Raw genomic sequence first — 19,956 nt, forward strand, 5'->3', positions numbered from 1 at the left:
TTTTGTCACAAAGCAGCAGGAATAATGTTTATACTGCAGCAACCATTTTGTTGATAAAGATTTAACATGACCAAGGGGGAACTCAACATCTTTAGTCCCTTAGGCCAATGAGAGGAGCCCTTTTTTAAAGTGCTCCCTACCATCGCTGTCTCTTTGATATCTGTATTTCTGTGAGACAGCAGGAGTACAACCTGACTCTGCTTTTGGTGCAGGCTGAACTTGTGAATGATCACACTCCAACAAACTAATTCTGCTCAGCAGTTTTAAAATGCAGAACTAAGAGTTCTTGTTCCGATTACAAAAGTGTTGATCTTCAGGGCAGCGTTTTGTTACACTGTAATATGCTGCTTATTTATTGCTAGGTTCATTGTTTGGAATCTATACCTCACTTCCCTCAGATCATTTACACCAGTGTATTTTTCCACAGACTGGAGTGCCTTCCTTTCTGAAAGATATGCAGAAAGCCTGTGCTAACTACCCTGAATACCGCAAGAAATCTGGAAAAGAGTCTGCATTGTATTGATTGAGTCTATATCCAAGGAGATGACAATGGGCTGTTGTTACTTTATTGTGTTTTGAAGTGGAGGGATATTATTCTCATTTGCATATCGCACCAGGCTGCATTACTGCCCAATCGGTTTCTTTTCATCACTATCAATAAGATTTATGTATCATAGGTTAAGGGTGAAGGGTGAAATGTTTAAGGGGAACTTCTTCACTCAGAGGATGGTGAAAGCATAGAACGAGCTGCCAGTGGAGGTGGTGGATGCAGGTTGGATTTCAATGTGTAATAGAAATTTGGCTGAGTACATGGATGGGAGGGGTCTGGAGGCCTGTGGGTGGGTGGGACTGGGCAGAATAACAGTTCAGCACAGGCTGAAGGGCTGTCTCTATGCTGTGGTGCTCTCTGCCTTGATGTTGGAAAGCCACCACATCCAGTTTCAAAGGGAGACGGCAGTTGTAGATTTGGGCACATAACTGTTAGGTGTGGGCTGGTGCCAAGGAGGGGAAATGTGACCTGGTAACCTGCTCCCACTTGGACATCTTAGTTTCCTAGTTTCATCAGAGAACTTTGCCATTTTCAGAGCTGGACAGTGTATGAAGGGAAAAAGAACAGAATCCATGACAAAATCCATCTTTAGACACAAGCTTGCATATTTTTGGCCATCTTTCCTTTCCTTCAGTCGCCGTTCACCATGGCCCATTTTCCTCGATACTGTTTCACACAGGGTTTGAGTTGGGCACTTGTGTATTTGAAGACCATGGGGATCGGAGAGGTGAAATATGCTACTCTGGTGGGAAAACTTAAAACTGTTCTTGTATGGTTGAGGGCTGGATTAATGCATAGCCCATGGGAAATAAATACCCTCTCTGGAAGCAGCTCTCGAGAACAGCATGGGCTTCTGTCCAATGTGATGGTGTAAACACTGGGAACTGCCAAGAGTGTTCAGTTTTCCCTGTCACACTAATGTGCAACCCGTCATGTGTTCCTGGAGGTAAAAGTTCTTTCTTTAGCTTTCGTTAATACACTCCTCTCGAGAGGAAGAGACAGCTTCAATTCCTGCCAGCGAATAGCACTGGGGTTCCCTCACTGAGTGCTGCCTTTCACAGGTGCCAAGCCACTTCTGTAAAATCCATGTAAAATCTGTGACAGATTTTCAGCTGTTCACCTGAATGGTCTAATGAATTAAATATCTGCCTCTCCATTTGGACTCTAATCATCGTTTAAAATACATGGCACATATTTTAGACTATCAAACTAGTGTGTTTTCAAATTTAAAAATAGCCTTTTAGCACTTTAGGAGCAATTTCTAATTGTTGGCTATGTGGATTATACTGGTGAACAGTTGTGTCTCTGGGTTATTGAGGGCCATGCACCATGCTGTGAACAAGTCCATTACTACTTTGGCATCCTCAGCTATTAGCATTCCTGGCTGATGCTAGGATGTCCATCTGTGCCTACTCCTTCGGTAAGCACATTTCATTTCCCACAATGGGGCAGTTTACAAGTTTCCTTACATTTCTATAGCTGACAGACTGTTCCTGCCCCTCTACATTCACAGTTATTTAGAAATCCCCTCCATTCCTTTTGATAATTGTATCCATTTCTGCATTTGCAATTCCACCCACTGAAAAATGCTGTTGTCTCGCAACTGTCCTGACTGCTGTGTGTTCAAACTAATCATTGGCCTTATACCAAGCCAGTTTGGTTCCATTTTGCTGAAGTGCCCTGGGTTCCTAGTGCCTTAACCTCTGGGCCAGCCTATCGTGTAGGACCTTGTCAAAAGTCTGAAAATCACTAAAGTCCATGAAAATCACATTTCTTGCTTTGTCTTTGGCAGTTTTCTTAACTGCTCAAAAAGTTAAGCATGAACTCTTCTGCATAAAACTGTGTTGATTTCTGTGAATCAGACCCTGCCTTTCCAGGTATCTGTAAATCCTGTCCTTTGAATCTTCTCCACTGACTTCCCTGCCACTCATGTAAGGCTCAATGGCAGAGTTGTAGACTTTTCCCCATTGTCTTTTTTGAACAAGGGGCACTATTAACCATCCTCCAGTCTTTGATACTTACTTCACTCCTGGATACAAAGATGGAAAAGCCTTTGAATAATCTCCTCACTTGCTTCATAAAGCAACAACATAAAGAAATGGAGAATTGTCTAGCTGACACTCTTTCTCACTGGTGTAGAATAGGCCTCATCATGAGCACTTGGAGGAGGTTGATGAAAATCCCCAGTGGAATTACTGCCTTCAGTGTAAGGGTGTGTACTCTGTGCTGTATTGCCCCATGACTCTATAGTGTGTTGACCAAAGCTGCACACAGTATTCCAGCCACAGTCTAACCACTGTTTTGTAAGGTTGCAACATAACATCCTGACTTTTTTATGCCCTGAGCTATGAATACAAGTAAAATGTATGCCTTCCTCACACTTTATTGACCTGTGATGCTTTCAGGAAACTAGGTACAATACTCCCAGGGACCCTGTTAACCACGTCTTATGTCCTGCCCTGATTTGACTTCTCAAGATGCATTAATTTAAATTCCATCTGCCATTCCTTTGTCTGTTATCCTGTATAACATTAGACACCCGTCTTCACTGTCCACTAGACCTCCAGTTATGGTGTTATCTGCATACTGTCATCATTACACCCAAATCACTGATATTCATGACCAACAACGGAACTGCAGCACCAATCCTGTAGCACGCCACTGGTCATAGACCTTCATTTTGAAAAATAATGCTCCACCACTACCTTCTGTCTCCTACCTCCAAGCCAAATTTATATCCACAAAATGCTGAGTTCCTCCACTTTTTCTGTCTGTTGCTTTGGATTTCCAGCATCTGCAGAAATTTTTGTGTTTCAAATTTGTGTCCAGTTGGCTGTCCCACCATGTTTCACACGTGTTCTAACCTTCCACACTAGCCTTGTAGCTCACATAATGTCAACTGTCCTTGTCAATCCTCATGAGTAGTGAGACATCACTTCCCTACCACTGATGTAAGGCTCACTGTTCCCTACCTATCTGAAATCAAGGTCGCTTAGTACCTCACCAGTGACTAATAAAGTTACTCCTCCCCCATTGCCACTCTTAGATACAGTGAATTAGGAAATATGGGTTAGTGTGGGAAATTAAAGGCACAATGTGAAGAAAAAGCCAAGCAGGCAGGAAGCCTGATAGTTCTCTCCATGAGTGCAGGCTGAACATTTCACACTCCTTTGCCAGGATTACAGCTGCTATCCCTTGCTGTTACCCCCATCTCCAGGCAGCCTCTATCCTATCCCTTGCTGTTACCCCCATACCCCCCATCTCCAGGCAGCCTCTATCCTATCCCTTGCTGTTACCCCCATCTCCAGGCAGCCTCTATCCTATCCCTTGCTGTTACCCCCATCTCCAGGCAGCCTCTATCCTATCCCTTGCTGTTACCCCCCATCTCCAGGCTTCGCACCAGCACAAATATACCGTTCCTAACAACTTGCCTCTCTCCACCTTCACTGCAATTTCCAACGAGCTAGTTCCCTCCATTTCCCCTTCCGCGTAAGGGCTGTGACCTGAAAGTGGACGGGTCCTCTTTCCGCACAGACTGCCTGGCCTGCTGAGTGTTTCCAGCAGTCAGGTTTATGTTAGATTTGCACCCCTGTCCTGTTTATGGTCAGCCGGCTGGTGGCGTAGTGGCATCAGCGCTGGACTTCGGAGCGAAGGCTCCCTGGTACACTTTCCATCCGTGCTGGGTTGAGCGTTGAGCGTTGACCTCGTAAAAAAGAAATTGCCTGCTACAGAAACATCAACAGCAAAAAGTTGTTGGTCTGTGCTCTCTGTCAGTTTAAAAGGCAATTTCCTTCCTTTTCTTTCCTGTTTACGAAGGTCCCGTGAGCTGTCCGGTTCGGGTCCGTACCTCCAACCCTGAACTCGGACATGGAGGTGGGTCAGGGGTGAGAACAGGAGGGAGTTGCTGCCAGTTTGTGCAGGCTCTGGCTCAGCGAGCTGAGCTGGGTGTGGCTGTCCATCCGGTCCGTCAGCGTGCACCGGGTCCGAGGTGGACGTACGGCCTGCAGGTGCCTGATCGAGGACGGGACCGGGCTTTGCATCGCTATGCCTGGATGCAGCTTTCACCCTCGCTGAGCAGTGTGAAGTGATGCTTGTTGTGTCGGCTTTCCTGCTCTCGGGTTTGCAGGGAGCGGGAGCTTGATCCCCTGGCAAAGGAAGTGTGCACCTCCCCCGGGTCCTGCAGTGACACCGTCCGTCAGCCGCCCCTCCGAATATTCCCACACCTTTTCTTTAGGTGGGATAGCTTTCTAATCAACCTAATGACCCGGTTAACAGTGGAGCGCCTTACAGGTGTTTCCTGGATGAAGGCAGCTTTGCTTGCTCTGGGTCAACTGCTGGCCAGTGGTTTATCACCGCAGACACGAGGAAATCTGCAGATGTTGGAAATTCAAGCAACACGCACAAGAAATGCTGGTGAATGCAGCAGGACAGGCAGCATCTATAGGAAGAGGTACAGTCGACGTTTCGGGCCAGGACCCTTCATCAGGACATAGTATGATGACGAGACAGAGTTTAGAGAGGAAGTGGAGTGGCTGTGGCTGGTGGATTGGTGTGAGAAGAACAACCCAAGCCTGAACATGGAGAAGACAAAGGAAATCATTGTGATTTACATTGATATAGTCCTGACAAAGGGTTCCGGCCTGAAATGTCAACTGTACCTCCTCCTGTATATGCTGCCTGGCCTGCTGCGTTCACCAGCAATTTTTGTGTATGTTGGTTTATTACCGCGCTGACTCTCGTGGGTTGACCCGGCCGCCACCTTAAGCTGCCCCTCTCCCCGCAAGCGCTGCCTGATCTGCTGTGTGTTTGCCGCAAGCGGTGAGGCCACTGGTTCCGCAGACCTCGCTACTGCATGTTGGACACTTGTGAGGTGTGATCGCCCGTGTGCGGGAGTACTGCCCCCAGCCCGCAGGGTACTCGGGGAGGGAGTGAGATTGTTGCTGCCATCTGATCTGCAGCTCTGCTCCATCCCTGCACTGTGAGAGAGTGCTCACTAACGTGAGGGGTGCAGTCCTGCCGTGCCATATTGTGTTCGGTTCTGGTCGTCTGATTGTAGGAAGGATGTGGACGTGTTAGAAAAGGAGCTGAGGAGATATACCAGGATGCTGCCTGGATTAGAGAGGGAGCTGAGGACATTTACCAGGATGTTGCCTGGATTAGAGAGGGATCTGAAGAGATTCACCAAGATGCTGCCTGGATTAGAGAGGGTGCAGAGGAGATTTACCAGGATGCTGCCTGGATTAGAGAGGGAGCTGAGGACATTTACCAGGATGCTATCTGGATCACAGAGGGTGCAGAGGAGATTTACCAGGATGCTGCCAGTGCCATGTGCTAGTCAGAGTAGAAATAGGAGGATATATCAGATGAATACGTGGCTTGAAAAATGGTGTAAGGGGGAGGGATTCAAATTTCTGGGGCATTGGAACCAGTTCTGGAGGAGGTGGGACTGGTACAAATGGGACAGTCTGCACCTGGGCTGGACTGGAACCAATGTCCTAGGGGGAGCGTTTGCTACTGTTGTTCAGGAGGATTTAAACTAATGTGGCAGGGGGATGGGAACAAGTGCAGAGAGACAGAGGGGTGCAAAATGAGGGTAGAAGCAAACAGTAGTAAGGTGAAAAGTAAAGGTGGCAGGCTGACAAATCCAGGGCAAAAATCAAAAAGGGCCGCTTTTCAACATAATTGTATAAGGGCTAAGAGTGTTGTAAAAGCGCGCCTGAAGGCTTTGTGTGTCCATGCAAGAAGCATTCGTAACAAGGTGGATGAATTGAATGTGCAGATAGTTATTAATGAATATGATATAGTTGAGATCACAGAGACATGGCTCCAGGGTGACCAAGGATGGGAGCTCAACATTCAGGGATATTCAATATTCAGGAGGGATAGACATGAAAGAAAAGGAGGTGGGGTAGCATTGCTGGTTAGAGAGGAGATTAACGCAATAGAAAGGAAGGACATTAGCTGGGAGGATGTGGAATCGATATGGGTAGAGCTGCATAACACTAAGGGGCAGAAAACGCTGGTGGGAGTTGTGTACAGGCCACCTAACAGTAGTAGTGAGGTTGGGGATGGCATTAAACAGGAAATTAGAAATGCGTGCAATAAAGGAACAGCAGTTATAATGGGTGATTTCAACCTACATACAGATTGGGTGAACCAAATTGGTAAGGGTGCTGAGGAAGAGGATTTCTTGGAATGTATGTGGGATGGTTTTCTGAACCAACACGTCGAGGAACCAACTAGAGAGCAGGCCATTCTAGACTGGGTATTGAGCAATGAGGAAGGGTTAGTTAGCAATCTTGTCGTGCGAGGCCCCTTGGGTAACAGTGACCATAATATGGTGGAATTCTTCATTAAGATGGAGAGTGACATAGTTAATTCAGAAACAAAGGTTCTGAACTTAAAGAAGGGTAACTTTGAAGGTATGAGACGTGAATTAGCTAAGATAGACTGGCAAATGATACTTAAAGGATTGACGGTGGATATGCAATGGCAAGCATTTAAAGATCGCATGGATGAACTACAACAATTCATCCCAGTATGGCAAAAGAATAAATCAAGGAAGGTAGTGCACCCTTGGCTGACAAGGGAAATTAGGGATAGTATCAATTCCAAAGAAGAAACATACAAATTAGCCAGAAAAAGTGGCTCACCTGAGGACTGGGAGAAATTCAGAGTTCAGCAGAGGAGGACAAAGGGCTTAATTAGGAAAGGGAAAAAAATTATGAGAGAAAGCTGGCAGGGAACATAAAAACTGACTGTAAATGCTTTTATAGATATGTGAAAAGAAAAAGATTGGTTAAGACAAATGTAGGTCCCCTGCAGACAGAAACAGGTGAATTGATTATGGGGAACAAGGACATGGCAGACTAATTGAATAACTACTTTGGTTCTGTCTTCACTAAGGAGGACATAAATAATCTTCCGGAAATAGTAGGGGACCGAGGGTCTAGTGAGATGGAGGAACTGAGGGAAATACATGTTAGTAGGGAAGTGGTGTTAGGTAAATTGAAGGGATTAAAGGCGGATAAATCCCCAGGGCCAGATGGTCTGCATCCCAGAGTGCTTAAGGAAGTAGCCCAAGAAATAGTGAATGTATTAGTGATAATTTTTCAAAACTCTTTAGATTCTGGATTAGTTCCTGAGGATTGGAGGGTGGCTAATGTAAGCCCGCTTTTTAAAAAAGGAGTGAGAGAGAAACCGGGGAATTATAGACCGGTTAGCCTGACATCGGTGGTGGGGAAAATGCTAGAGTCAGTTATCAAAGATGTGATAACAGCACATTTGGAAAGCGGTGAAATCATCGGACAAAGTCAGCATGGATTTGTGAAAGGAAAATCATGTCTGACGAATCCAATAGAACTTTTTGAGGATGTAACTAGTAGAGTGGATAGGGGAGAACCAGTGGATGTGGTATATTTGGATTTTCAAAAGGCTTTTGACAAAGTCCCACACAGGAGATTAGTGTGCTAACTTAAAGCACACGGTATGGGGGGTATGGTATTGGTGTGGATAGAGAATTGGTTAGCAGACAGGAAGCAAAGAGTGGGAATAAATGGGAACTTTTCAGAATGGCAGGCAGTGACTAGTGGGGTACCGCAAGGCTCAGTGCTGGGATCCCAGTTGTTTACAATATATATTAATGACTTAGATGAGGGAATTAAATGCAGCATCTCCAAGTTTGTGGATGACACGAAGCTGGGCGGCAGTGTCAGCTGTGAGGAGGATGCTAAGAGGATGCAGGGTGACTTGGATAGGTTAGGTAAGTGGGCAAATTCATGACAGATGCAATTTAATGTGGATAAATGTGAGGTTATCCACTTTGGTGGCAAGAACAGGAAAACAGATTATTATCTGAATGGTGGCCGATTAGGAAAAGGGGAGGTGCAACGAGACCTGGGTGTCATTATACACCAGTCATTGAAAGTGGGCATGCAGGTACAGCAGGCGGTGAAAAAGGCGAATGGTATGCTGGCATTCATAGCAAGAGGATTCGAGTACAGGAGCAGGGAGGTACTACTGCAGTTGTACAAGGCCTTGGTGAGACCACACCTGGAGTATTGTGTGCAGTTTTGGTCCCCTAATCTGAGGAAAGACATCCTTGCCATAGAGGGAGTACAAAGAAGGTTCACCAGATTGATTCCTGGGATGGCAGGACTTTCATATGATGAAAGACTAGATCAACTAGGCTTATACTCGCTGGAATTTAGAAGATTGAGGAGGGATCTTATTGAAACGTATAAAATTCTAAAGGGATTGGACAGGCTAGATGCAGGAAGATTGTTCCTGATGTTGGGGAAGTCCAGAACGAGGGGTCACAGTTTGAGGATAAAGGGGAAGCCTTTTAGGACCGAGATTAGGAAAAACTTCTTCACACAGAGAGTGGTGAATCTGTGGAATTCTCTGCCACAGGAAACAGTTGAGGCCAGTTCATTGGCTATATTTAAGAGGGAGTTAGATATGGCTCTCGTGGCTAAAGGGATCAGGGGGTATGGAGGGAAGGCAGGTACAGGGTTCTGAGTTGGATGATCAGCCATGATCATACTGAATGGCAGTGCAGGCTCGAAGGGCCGAATGGCCTACGCCTGCTCCTAGTTTCTATGCTTCTATGTTCTTCTCACACCAATCCACCAGCTGCTGCACTTCCTCGCTATACTCTTTCTCGTCACCATACTTGGTAAGGCCAAACACTGTTGTGTCATTCACAAACTTGAGGACACGGTTTGAGCTGGATCCTACAACATAGTCATGCGTCAGCAGTGTGAACAGTGGTGCTGGTGGGTGAAACAATGACTGTCTGATATGGACAGTGGGTGCTGATGGGTGAAGCGAGGACTGTTTGATGTGGACAGTGGGTGCTAGTGGGTGAAACAAGGACCGTTTGATGTGGACAGTGGGTGCTGGTGGGTGAAACAATGACTGTCTGATATGGACAGTGGGTGCTGGTGGGTGAAACAATGACTGATATGGACAGTGGGTGCTGGTGGGTGAAACAATGACTGATATGGACAGTGGGTGCTGGTGGGTGAAGCGAGGACTGTTTGATGTGGACAGTGGGTGCTGGTGGGTGAAACGAGGACCGTTTGATGTGGACAGTGGGTGCTGGTGGGTGAAGCGAGGACTGTTTGATGTGGACAGTGGGTGCTGGTGGGTGAAGCGAGGACTGTTTGATGTGGACAGTGGGTGCTGGTGGGTGAAGCGAGGACTGTTTGATGTGGACAGTGGGTGCTGGTGGGTGAAGCGAGGACCGTTTGATGTGGACAGTGGGTGCTGGTGGGTGAAGCGAGGACTGTTTGATGTGGACAGTGGGTGCTGGTGGGTGAAGCGAGGACTGTTTGATGTGGACAGTGGGTGCTGGTGGGTGAAGCGAGGACTGTTTGATGTGGACAGTGGGTGCTGATGGGTGAAGCGAGGACTGTTTGATGTGGACAGTGGGTGCTGGTGGGTGAAGCGAGGACTGTTTGATGTGGACAGTGGGTGCTGGTGGGTGAAGCGAGGACTGTTTGATGTGGACAGTGGGTGCTGGTGGGTGAAGCGAGGACTGTTTGATGTGGACAGTGGGTGCTGGTGGGTGAAGCGAGGACTGTTTGATGTGGACAGTGGGTGCTGGTGGGTGAAGCGAGGACTGTTTGATGTGGACAGTGGGTGCTGGTGGGTGAAGCGAGGACTGTTTGATGTGGACAGTGGGTGCTGGTGGGTGAAGCGAGGACTGTTTGATGTGGACAGTGGGTGCTGGTGGGTGAAGCGAGGACTGTCTGATGTGGACAGTGGGTGCTGGTGGGTGAAGCGAGGACTGTCTGATGTGGACAGTGGGTGCTGGTGGGTGAAGCGAGGACTGTTTGATGTGGACAGTGGGTGCTGGTGGGTGAAGCGAGGACTGTTTGATGTGGACAGTGGGTGCTGGTGGGTGAAGCGAGGACTGTTTGATGTGGACAGTGGGTGCTGGTGGGTGAAGCGAGGACTGTTTGATGTGGACAGTGGGTGCTGGTGGGTGAAACGAGGACCGTTTGATGTGGACAGTGGGTGCTGGTGGGTGAAGCGAGGACTGTTTGATGTGGACAGTGGGTGCTGGTGGGTGAAGCGAGGACTGTTTGATGTGGACAGTGGGTGCTGGTGGGTGAAGCGAGGACTGTTTGATGTGGACAGTGGGTGCTGGTGGGTGAAGCGAGGACTGTTTGATGTGGACAGTGGGTGCTGGTGGGTGAAGCGAGGACTGTTTGATGTGGACAGTGGGTGCTGGTGGGTGAAGCGAGGACCGTTTGATGTGGACAGTGGGTGCTGGTGGGTGAAGCGAGGACTGTTTGATGTGGACAGTGGGTGCTGGTGGGTGAAGCGAGGACTGTTTGATGTGGACAGTGGGTGCTGGTGGGTGAAGCGAGGACTGTTTGATGTGGACAGTGGGTGCTGGTGGGTGAAGCGAGGACTGTTTGATGTGGACAGTGGGTGCTGGTGGGTGAAGCGAGGACTGTTTGATGTGGACAGTGGGTGCTGGTGGGTGAAACGAGGACTGTTTGATGTGGACAGTGGGTGCTGGTGGGTGAAGCGAGGACTGTTTGATGTGGACAGTGGGTGCTGGTGGGTGAAGCGAGGACTGTTTGATGTGGACAGTGGGTGCTGGTGGGTGAAGCGAGGACTGTCTGATGTGGACAGTGGGTGCTGGTGGGTGAAGCGAGGACTGTTTAATGTGGACAGTGGGTGCTGGTGGGTGAAACGACCGTTTGATGTGGACAGTGGGTGCTGGTGGGTGAAGCAAGGACCGTTTGATGTGGACAGTGGGTGCTGGTGGGTGAAGCGAGGACTGTTTGATGTGGACAGTGGGTGCTGGTGGGTGAAGCGAGGACTGTTTGATGTGGACAGTGGGTGCTGGTGGGTGAAGCGAGGACTGTTTGATGTGGACAGTGGGTGCTGGTGGGTGAAGCGAGGACTGTTTGATGTGGACAGTGGGTGCTGGTGGGTGAAGCGAGGACTGTTTGATGTGGACAGTGGGTGCTGGTGGGTGAAATGAGGACCGTTTGATGTGGACAGTGGGTGCTGGTGGGTGAAGCGAGGACTGTTTGATGTGGACAGTGGGTGCTGGTGGGTGAAGCGAGGACTGTTTGATGTGGACAGTGGGTGCTGGTGGGTGAAGCGAGGACTGTTTGATGTGGACAGTGGGTGCTGGTGGGTGAAGCGAGGACTGTTTGATGTGGACAGTGGGTGCTGGTGGGTGAAACGAGGACTGTTTGATGTGGACAGTGGGTGCTGGTGGGTGAAGCGAGGACTGTTTGATGTGGACAGTGGGTGCTGGTGGGTGAAGCGAGGACTGATGTGGACAGTGGGTGCTGGTGGGTGAAGCGAGGACTGTTTGATGTGGACAGTGGGTGCTGGTGGGTGAAGCGAGGACTGTTTGATGTGGACAGTGGGTGCTGGTGGGTGAAGCGAGGACTGTCTGATATGGACAGTGGGTGCTGGTGGGTGAAGCGAGGACTGTCTGATATGGACAGTGGGTGCTGGTGGGTGAAGCGAGGACTGTTTGATGTGGACAGTGGGTGCTGGTGGGTGAAGCGAGGACTGTCTGATATGGACAGTGGGTGCTGGTGGGTGAAGCGAGGACTGTTTGATGTGGACAGTGGGTGCTGGTGGGTGAAGCGAGGACTGTTTGATGTGGACAGTGGGTGCTGGTGGGTGAAGCGAGGACTGTCTGATATGGACAGTGGGTGCTGGTGGGTGAAGCGAGGACTGTTTGATGTGGACAGTGGGTGCTGGTGGGTGAAGCGAGGACTGTTTGATGTGGACAGTGGGTGCTGATATGGAAGCAAGGACTGTTTGATGTGGACAGTGGGTGCTGGTGGGTGAAGCGAGGACTGTCTGATGTGGACAGTGGGTGCTGGTGGGTGAAGCGAGGACCGTTTGATGTGGACAGTGGGTGCTGGTGGGTGAAACGACCGTTTGATGTGGACAGTGGGTGCTGGTGGGTGAAGCAAGGACCGTTTGATGTGGACAGTGGGTGCTGGTGGGTGAAGCGAGGACTGTTTGATGTGCACAGTGGGTGCTGGTGGGTGAAGCGAGGACTGTTTGATGTGGACAGTGGGTGCTGGTGGGTGAAGCGAGGACTGTTTGATGTGGACAGTGGGTGCTGGTGGGTGAAGCGAGGACTGTCTGATATGGACAGTGGGTGCTGGTGGGTGAAGCGAGGACTGTCTGATATGGACAGTGGGTGCTGGTGGGTGAAGCGAGGACTGTTTGATGTGGACAGTGGGTGCTGGTGGGTGAAGCGAGGACTGTCTGATATGGACAGTGGGTGCTGGTGGGTGAAGCGAGGACTGTTTGATGTGGACAGTGGGTGCTGGTGGGTGAAGCGAGGACTGTTTGATGTGGACAGTGGGTGCTGGTGGGTGAAGCGAGGACTGTCTGATATGGACAGTGGGTGCTGGTGGGTGAAGCGAGGACTGTTTGATGTGGACAGTGGGTGCTGGTGGGTGAAGCGAGGACTGTTTGATGTGGACAGTGGGTGCTGATATGGAAGCAAGGACTGTTTGATGTGGACAGTGGGTGCTGGTGGGTGAAGCGAGGACTGTCTGATGTGGACAGTGGGTGCTGGTGGGTGAAGCGAGGACTGTCTGATGTGGACAGTGGGTGCTGGTGGGTGAAGCGAGGACTGTTTGATGTGGACAGTGGGTGCTGGTGGGTGAAGCGAGGACTGATGTGGACAGTGGGTGCTGGTGGGTGAAGCGAGGACTGTTTGATGTGGACAGTGGGTGCTGGTGGGTGAAGCGAGGACTGTTTGATGTGGACAGTGGGTGCTGGTGGGTGAAGCGAGGACTGTTTGATGTGGACAGTGGGTGCTGGTGGGTGAAGCGAGGACTGTCTGATATGGACAGTGGGTGCTGGTGGGTGAAGCGAGGACTGTCTGATATGGACAGTGGGTGCTGGTGGGTGAAGCGAGGACTGTTTGATGTGGACAGTGGGTGCTGGTGGGTGAAGCGAGGACTGTCTGATATGGACAGTGGGTGCTGGTGGGTGAAGCGAGGACTGTTTGATGTGGACAGTGGGTGCTGGTGGGTGAAGCGAGGACTGTTTGATGTGGACAGTGGGTGCTGGTGGGTGAAGCGAGGACTGTCTGATATGGACAGTGGGTGCTGGTGGGTGAAGCGAGGACTGTTTGATGTGGACAGTGGGTGCTGGTGGGTGAAGCGAGGACTGTTTGATGTGGACAGTGGGTGCTGATATGGAAGCAAGGACTGTTTGATGTGGACAGTGGGTGCTGGTGGGTGAAGCGAGGACTGTCTGATGTGGACAGTGGGTGCTGGTGGGTGAAGCGAGGACTGTCTGATGTGGACAGTGGGTGCTGGTGGGTGAAGCGAGGACTGTTTGATGTGGACAGTGGGTGCTGGTGGGTGAAGCGAGGACTGTTTGATGTGGACAGTGGGTGCTGGTGGGTGAAGCGAGGACTGTTTGATGTGGACAGTGGGTGCTGGTGGGTGAAGCGAGGACTGTTTGATGTGGACAGTGGGTGCTGATATGGAAGCGAGTACTGCCTCAGCACACAGGCAGTCACCTGAAGACAGCGGAAAGGGAAGGGGTTAAGGTGCTTTTTGGAAAAACATTAATCATATTTATATAACTTTCAAATGTTGAATCCAGATACCTTTGCGATCGAGAAGTTTGGAGCTGAAGAATGAAACATAAAACAGATTGCTGATGGCCTTTTTATCAAGTTTTACCAGAACAAAGAATTGATCATCTACTGGAGAGACCAGCATTCCAGTGAGAACATTTAACCATCATATAGCCAGATTCAAGTGACAAGACACCTGCTGTAGAAAAATACAGAAGTAACTATACACTATTACTGAAAAATGAATGAACAATTACTCATATATAAATGATTATATAAAATTACAAGCAGGCATAAGGAAGTTAAATTACAAGAAAATACAATAAATTAAGAGTTCTACACCCAAATCCAACACAAATTAAAATGTGACCATACTAGTCCAGGCAACATCGATGGAAAAGAGTCCACTCTGTTTCATAGATGCTGTCTGGCCTGCTGAGTTCCTCCAGCATTTTGTGTGTGTTGCTCGGATTTCCAGCATCTGCAGATTTTGTTAGTGTCTGTACTAGTCCAGGGTGCATTGCTGCCCCCTGCCAAAGCAGCCATTCACAAACCCACCAACCTCCTCTTCTGAGGACACAGGAATGGATCCAATATGTGCATACAGCTGGCTAGACAAGGCCCTCTGCAGCAGTGTACAGACGCTGGACACAGGCCATAGGCTGAACACTGAAAGTAGTTCTGACGCTCCCTGTCAAACATCAGTTCCTGTCTGAGGAAGAAAGCATGTTGTGACCAGCTGTCTGGGAAAGGTACACCAGATCCTGGAGCCTTGTCATTTGTCCAAGGTGTGGTCCAAGTCGTGGTCACATCACACCACCCATGACCTCATGAACTGCAGACCGCAGAGCATGCTTTTCTTCATCTTGTACTTTTGCCGCAGGGCAAAGTCGTCAACGCCTCGACCCATTTCAGGCTCCAAGTTGAGCCCTGCCCACATCTCACCCCTGCCTCAAGGAGGAGAGGCTGCAAATGGGACCAAAGGAAGACCTGATTGGGAGTGACTTGGGGAGAATAGCTTTCTGCTCCACGGCCTCCAGTGGGCCCACTGCCCTCCTCTCACCCCTGAGAGCTGCTTGCTCACGGCCAGGGATCTTCAAAAACAGACAACTCCAAGGCTGTGACAGTGACCAGAAGGCTGACAGCATTGACAGTTGCTTACACACAGGCCTCTATTACCACATGGAAACAAGCAACCCCATTCATCTCCAGCCCTCCTATCAGATTCCTTCATCTCCAACCCTTTACCTTCCCAGGCTTCACCGAGCACTTCAAACTCTCCTTTTTCCTCTCCCCCCTCCTTTTTATTCTGGCATCTTTCCCCTTCCTTTCCAGTTCTGAAGAAGGGTCTGGGCCCCAAACGTTGACTGTTTATTCATTTTCATGAATGCTGCCTGACCTCCAGCATTTTGTGTGTTATAGAGACATAGAAAAGTACAGCAAAGAGACAGGCCCTTTGGCCCATCTAGACTGTGCTGAACCATTTAAACTACCTAATTACCATCAATCTGCACTGGGACCATAGCCCACCATACCCCTACCACCCATGTACCTATCCAAACTTCTCTTAAACATTGAAATTGAAAAAGGAGGAGAAGATGGCGGCACGATGCAGCGCGCGCGGCCTCTCTGGTGATGAATATCTGTAATCTGTCAAGTAGGGGACCGTGCACAATTCTGATTTGATGGAGACGGACGTGAGAGTATGGAGGAACATCTGGAGAAACTTCTGAAATGCTCACTTTGCTGCTGCTGCTACTGTGTGGTAACCGGAATCTCCGGAGCAGAAGGCCCCGAATCCTCGGTTTTGCTTGTTTCAGCGGCTGGGGCGAGGTCAAAGGTGCTCGGCAGAGGATGGCGCTCGGGAGGCTGTACGGAGGAGCTGGTCGGAGGCTCGGAGTTTTCGGACGGATGGACTCAGTGTCGGCTGTGATTGGCTGCTTCCAAGGCATCGGCAAGTTGACGGTGCCTGGAGGTTTATGGCAGGGAGTTTCTCCCTTTTGCCGCCTGCTATCGGGGACTCGGGAGTCAATCAACTCAGGGACTTTGAAACTTTATTTACCATGCCCATGGTTTGTTCTTCATCAAGTAATGGTATTGTTTTGCACTGCTGTAACTATATGTTATAATTATGTGGTTCTGTCAGTGTTGGTCTTTGGTTTGTCCTGCTTTCTGTGATATCACTCTGGAGAAACATTGTATCATTTCTTAGTGCATGTATGCATTTCTAAATGACAATAAAAATTGTCTCCCACACTATCAACGACTTTATCCGCTCAGGGGATCTCCCATCCACTGCTACCAACCTTATAGTTCCCACACCCCGCACTTCCCGTTTCTACCTCCTACCCAAGATCCACAAACCTGCCTGTCCTGGCCGACCTATTGTCTCAGCTTGCTCCTGCCCCACCGAACTCGTTTCTGCATACCTCGACACTGTTTTATCACCCCTTGTTCAATCCCTTCCGACCTATGTTCGTGACACTTCGCACGCTCTTAAACTTTTCGATGATTTTAAGTTCCCTGGCCCCCACCGCTTTATTTTCACCATGGATGTCCAGTCCTTATATACTTCCATCCCCCATCAGGAAGGTCTCAAAGCTCTCCGCTTCTTTTTGGATTCCAGACCTAATCAGTTCCCCTCTACCACCACTCTGCTCCGTCTAGCGGAATTAGTCCTTACTCTTAATAATTTCTCCTTTTGCTCCTCCCATTTCCTCCAAACTAAAGGTGTAGCTATGGGCACCCGTATGGGTCCTAGCTATGCCTGCCTTTTTGTTGGGTTTGTGGAACAATCTATGTTCCGTGCCTATTCTGGTATCTGTCCCCCACTTTTCCTTCGCTACATGGACGACTGCATTGGCGCTGCTTCCTGCACGCATGGAGAACTCGTTGACTTTATTAACTTTGCCTCCAACTTTCACCCTGCCCTCAAGTTTACCTGGTCCATTTCCGACACCTCCCTCCCCTTTCTAGATCTTTCTGTCTCTGTCTCTGGAGACAGCTTATCCACTGATGTCTACTATAAGCCTACTGACTCTCACAGCTATCTGGACTATTCCTCTTCTCACCCTGTCTCTTGCAAAAACGCCATCCCCTTCTCGCAATTCCTTCGTCTCCGCCGCATCTGCTCTCAGGATGAGGCTTTTCATTCTAGGACGAGGGAGATGTCTTCATTTTTTAAAGAAAGGGGCTTCCCTTCCTCCACTATCAACTCTGCTCTTAAACGCATCTCCCCCATTTCACGTACATCTGCTCTCACTCCATCCTCCCACCACCCCACTAGGAATAGGGTTCCCCTGGTCCTCACCTACCACCCCACCAGCCTCCGGGTCCAACATATTATTCTCCGTAACTTCCGCCACCTCCAACGGGATCCCACCACTAAGCACATCTTTCCCTCCCCCCTCTCTCTGCATTCCGCAGGGATCGCTCCCTACACAACTCCCTTGTCCATTCGTCCCCCCCATCCCTCCCCACTGATCTCCCTCCTGGCACTTATCCGTGTAAGCGGAACAAGTGCTACACATGCCCTTACACTTCCTCCCTTACCACCATTCAGGGCCCCAAACAGTCCTTCCAGGTGAGGCATCACTTCACCTGTGAGTCGACTGGGGTGATATACTGCGTCCGGTGCTCCCGATGTGGCCTTTTATATATTGGTGAGACCCGACGCAGACTGGGAGACCGCTTTGCTGAACATCTACGCTCTGTCCGCCAGAGAAAGCAGGATCTCCCAGTGGCCACACATTTTAATTCCACATCCCATTCCCATTCTGACATGTCTATCCACGGCCTCCTCTACTGTAAAGATGAAGCCACACTCAGGTTGGAGGAACAACACCTTATATTCCGTCTGGGTAGCCTCCAACCTGATGGCATGAACATTGACTTCTCTAACTTCCGCTAGGCCCCACCTCCCCCTCGTACCCCATCTGTTACTCATTTTTATGCACACATTCTTTCTCTCACTCTCCTTTTTCTCCCTCTGTCCTTCTGAATATACCTCTTGCCCATCCTCTGGGTCACCCACCCCCCGTCTTTCTTCCCGGACCTCCTGTCCCATGATCCTCTCGTATCCCCTTTTGCCTATCACCTGTCCAGCTCTCGGCTCTATCCCTCCCCCTCCTGTCTTCTCCTATCATTTTGCATCTCCCCCTCCCCCTCCAGCTTTCAAATCCCTTACTCACTCTTCCTTCAGTTAGTCCTGACGAAGGGTCTCGGCCTGAAACGTCGACTGCGCCTCTTCCTATAGATGCTGCTTGGCCTGCTGCGTTCACCAGCAACTTTGATGTGTGTTGATAAAAGAGGACTGAGTGTTCTCATAATCTAATCTAATCTAATTGTCTCACAGGCACCACTTGTGCTGGCAGCTCGTTCCACATTCTCATGATCCTCTGAGTGAAGAAGTTTCCCCTCAAATTCCCTTTAAACGTTTCACCTTTCACCCCTAAACCATGACCTCTGGTTGTAGTCCAACCCAACCACAGTGGAAAAAGCTTGCTTGCATTTACCCTATGTATACCCCTCATAATTTTGTATACCTCTATCAAATCCCTCAATCTTCTACATTCCAAAGAATAAAGCCCTAGCCTATTTAATTTTTCCTTGTAACTCAGGTTCACCAGACCCAGCAACGTCCTCGTAAATTTTCTCTGTACTCTTTCAAATTTATTTACTTATTTCCTGTGTAAGTGACCAAAACTGCCCATAATAGTCCAAATTCATTGCTCAAAAACGATCTGAGGGCAAGGCTGCTGTACCTGGGGCAAATGAGGCAGATCTCAATAGTTTGCTGTATTGAGACTTGGCTATCAGCAGCTATGCCAGGCGCAGTGGTCAGACCAGAAGACTTTATGATTTTCAGAATGGATTGAATTGTGAACTCTGCTGAGGAAAAAGGTGGTGCATGTGCATTTTAGTCATTCCTCTTTGGTGTATCGACATGGGGGTAAGGTCAACCTCTTGTTTCCATGACTTGGAACACCTAACGATAAAATGACCATTCTATTTGCCGTGGGAGTTGTCACCCGTGATCCTGACAGCAGTTTATCTTCCACCAGCGACCGACTATAAGAAAGCACTTGCAACATTACACGATGTCAGCTGCAGACAAGAAACAGCCCATCCCGATGCATTTCAAATTATAGTTGTTGACTCCAACCAGACCTGTTTGAAGAAAGCCCTGCCCAATTATCACCAGCATATAACCTGTAGCACCAGACGTCCCAACGCACTACAACACACTAGACCACTGCTACCCTACAATAAGTAGTGCCTATTAGTCCTTTCCGAGACCACATTTTGGCAAGTCGGATCATTTGGCTGTACGCCTGTTACCTGCATACAGACAGACCCTAAAGACCAAGGCTCCAGGATCAACACAACTAAGAGGTGGTCACGGGAGGCTGAGGAACGGTTACAGGATTGCCTCGAGTCAGTAGACCGGCAGTGTTCAAGAACTTAACTGAGGATCTGAATGACTACACCAGGGTTGTAACAGACTTTATTAAAACAGCTGTAGATGATGTGTCCCTACAAAATCGTTCAGGGTTTACTCCAATCAGAAGCCCTGGATGAACAATGAAATCTGGAACCTGCTATGAGCCAGATCAGAGGTAATCAAGTCTGGAGAACAAGAATGCTACAGGAGGTGCGGGGATGATCTCCAGAAAGCCATCTCACGGGTGAAGTGGAGATTCCGGACTAGACAGGAATCAACGAGGGATGCTCGACAACTGTGGCAGGGATTGAAAGCCATAACCTCCTACAAAGCAAAATCAAGTGACATGGGGGATGGCAGAACTTC

At 49.1% G+C, this 19,956-nt stretch overlaps 1 protein-coding gene across 2 annotated transcripts in view; it reads left to right on the forward strand.

Annotated features, from left to right (window-relative positions):
* pctp (phosphatidylcholine transfer protein) overlaps positions 1–16,395 on the forward strand; it is a 30,896-nt gene extending 14,501 nt beyond the window's left edge. Inside the window, exon 6 of one of the 2 annotated variants that reach the window (XM_063030703.1) lies at positions 14,174–16,395. In XM_063030703.1, the coding sequence (XP_062886773.1) occupies positions 14,174–14,218 (45 nt within the window). In that variant the 3' untranslated portion in view covers positions 14,219–16,395. Of the gene's footprint in view, positions 1–427; positions 4,920–14,173 lie in introns of those variants that run through there. The other variant, XM_063030704.1, reaches the window with a different exon arrangement.
* Positions 16,396–19,956: the final 3,561 nt, after the last annotated feature.

This window comes from Mobula hypostoma, chromosome 22 (genome assembly GCF_963921235.1).
Source record: "Mobula hypostoma chromosome 22, sMobHyp1.1, whole genome shotgun sequence".
NCBI lineage: Eukaryota > Metazoa > Chordata > Chondrichthyes > Myliobatiformes > Myliobatidae > Mobula > Mobula hypostoma.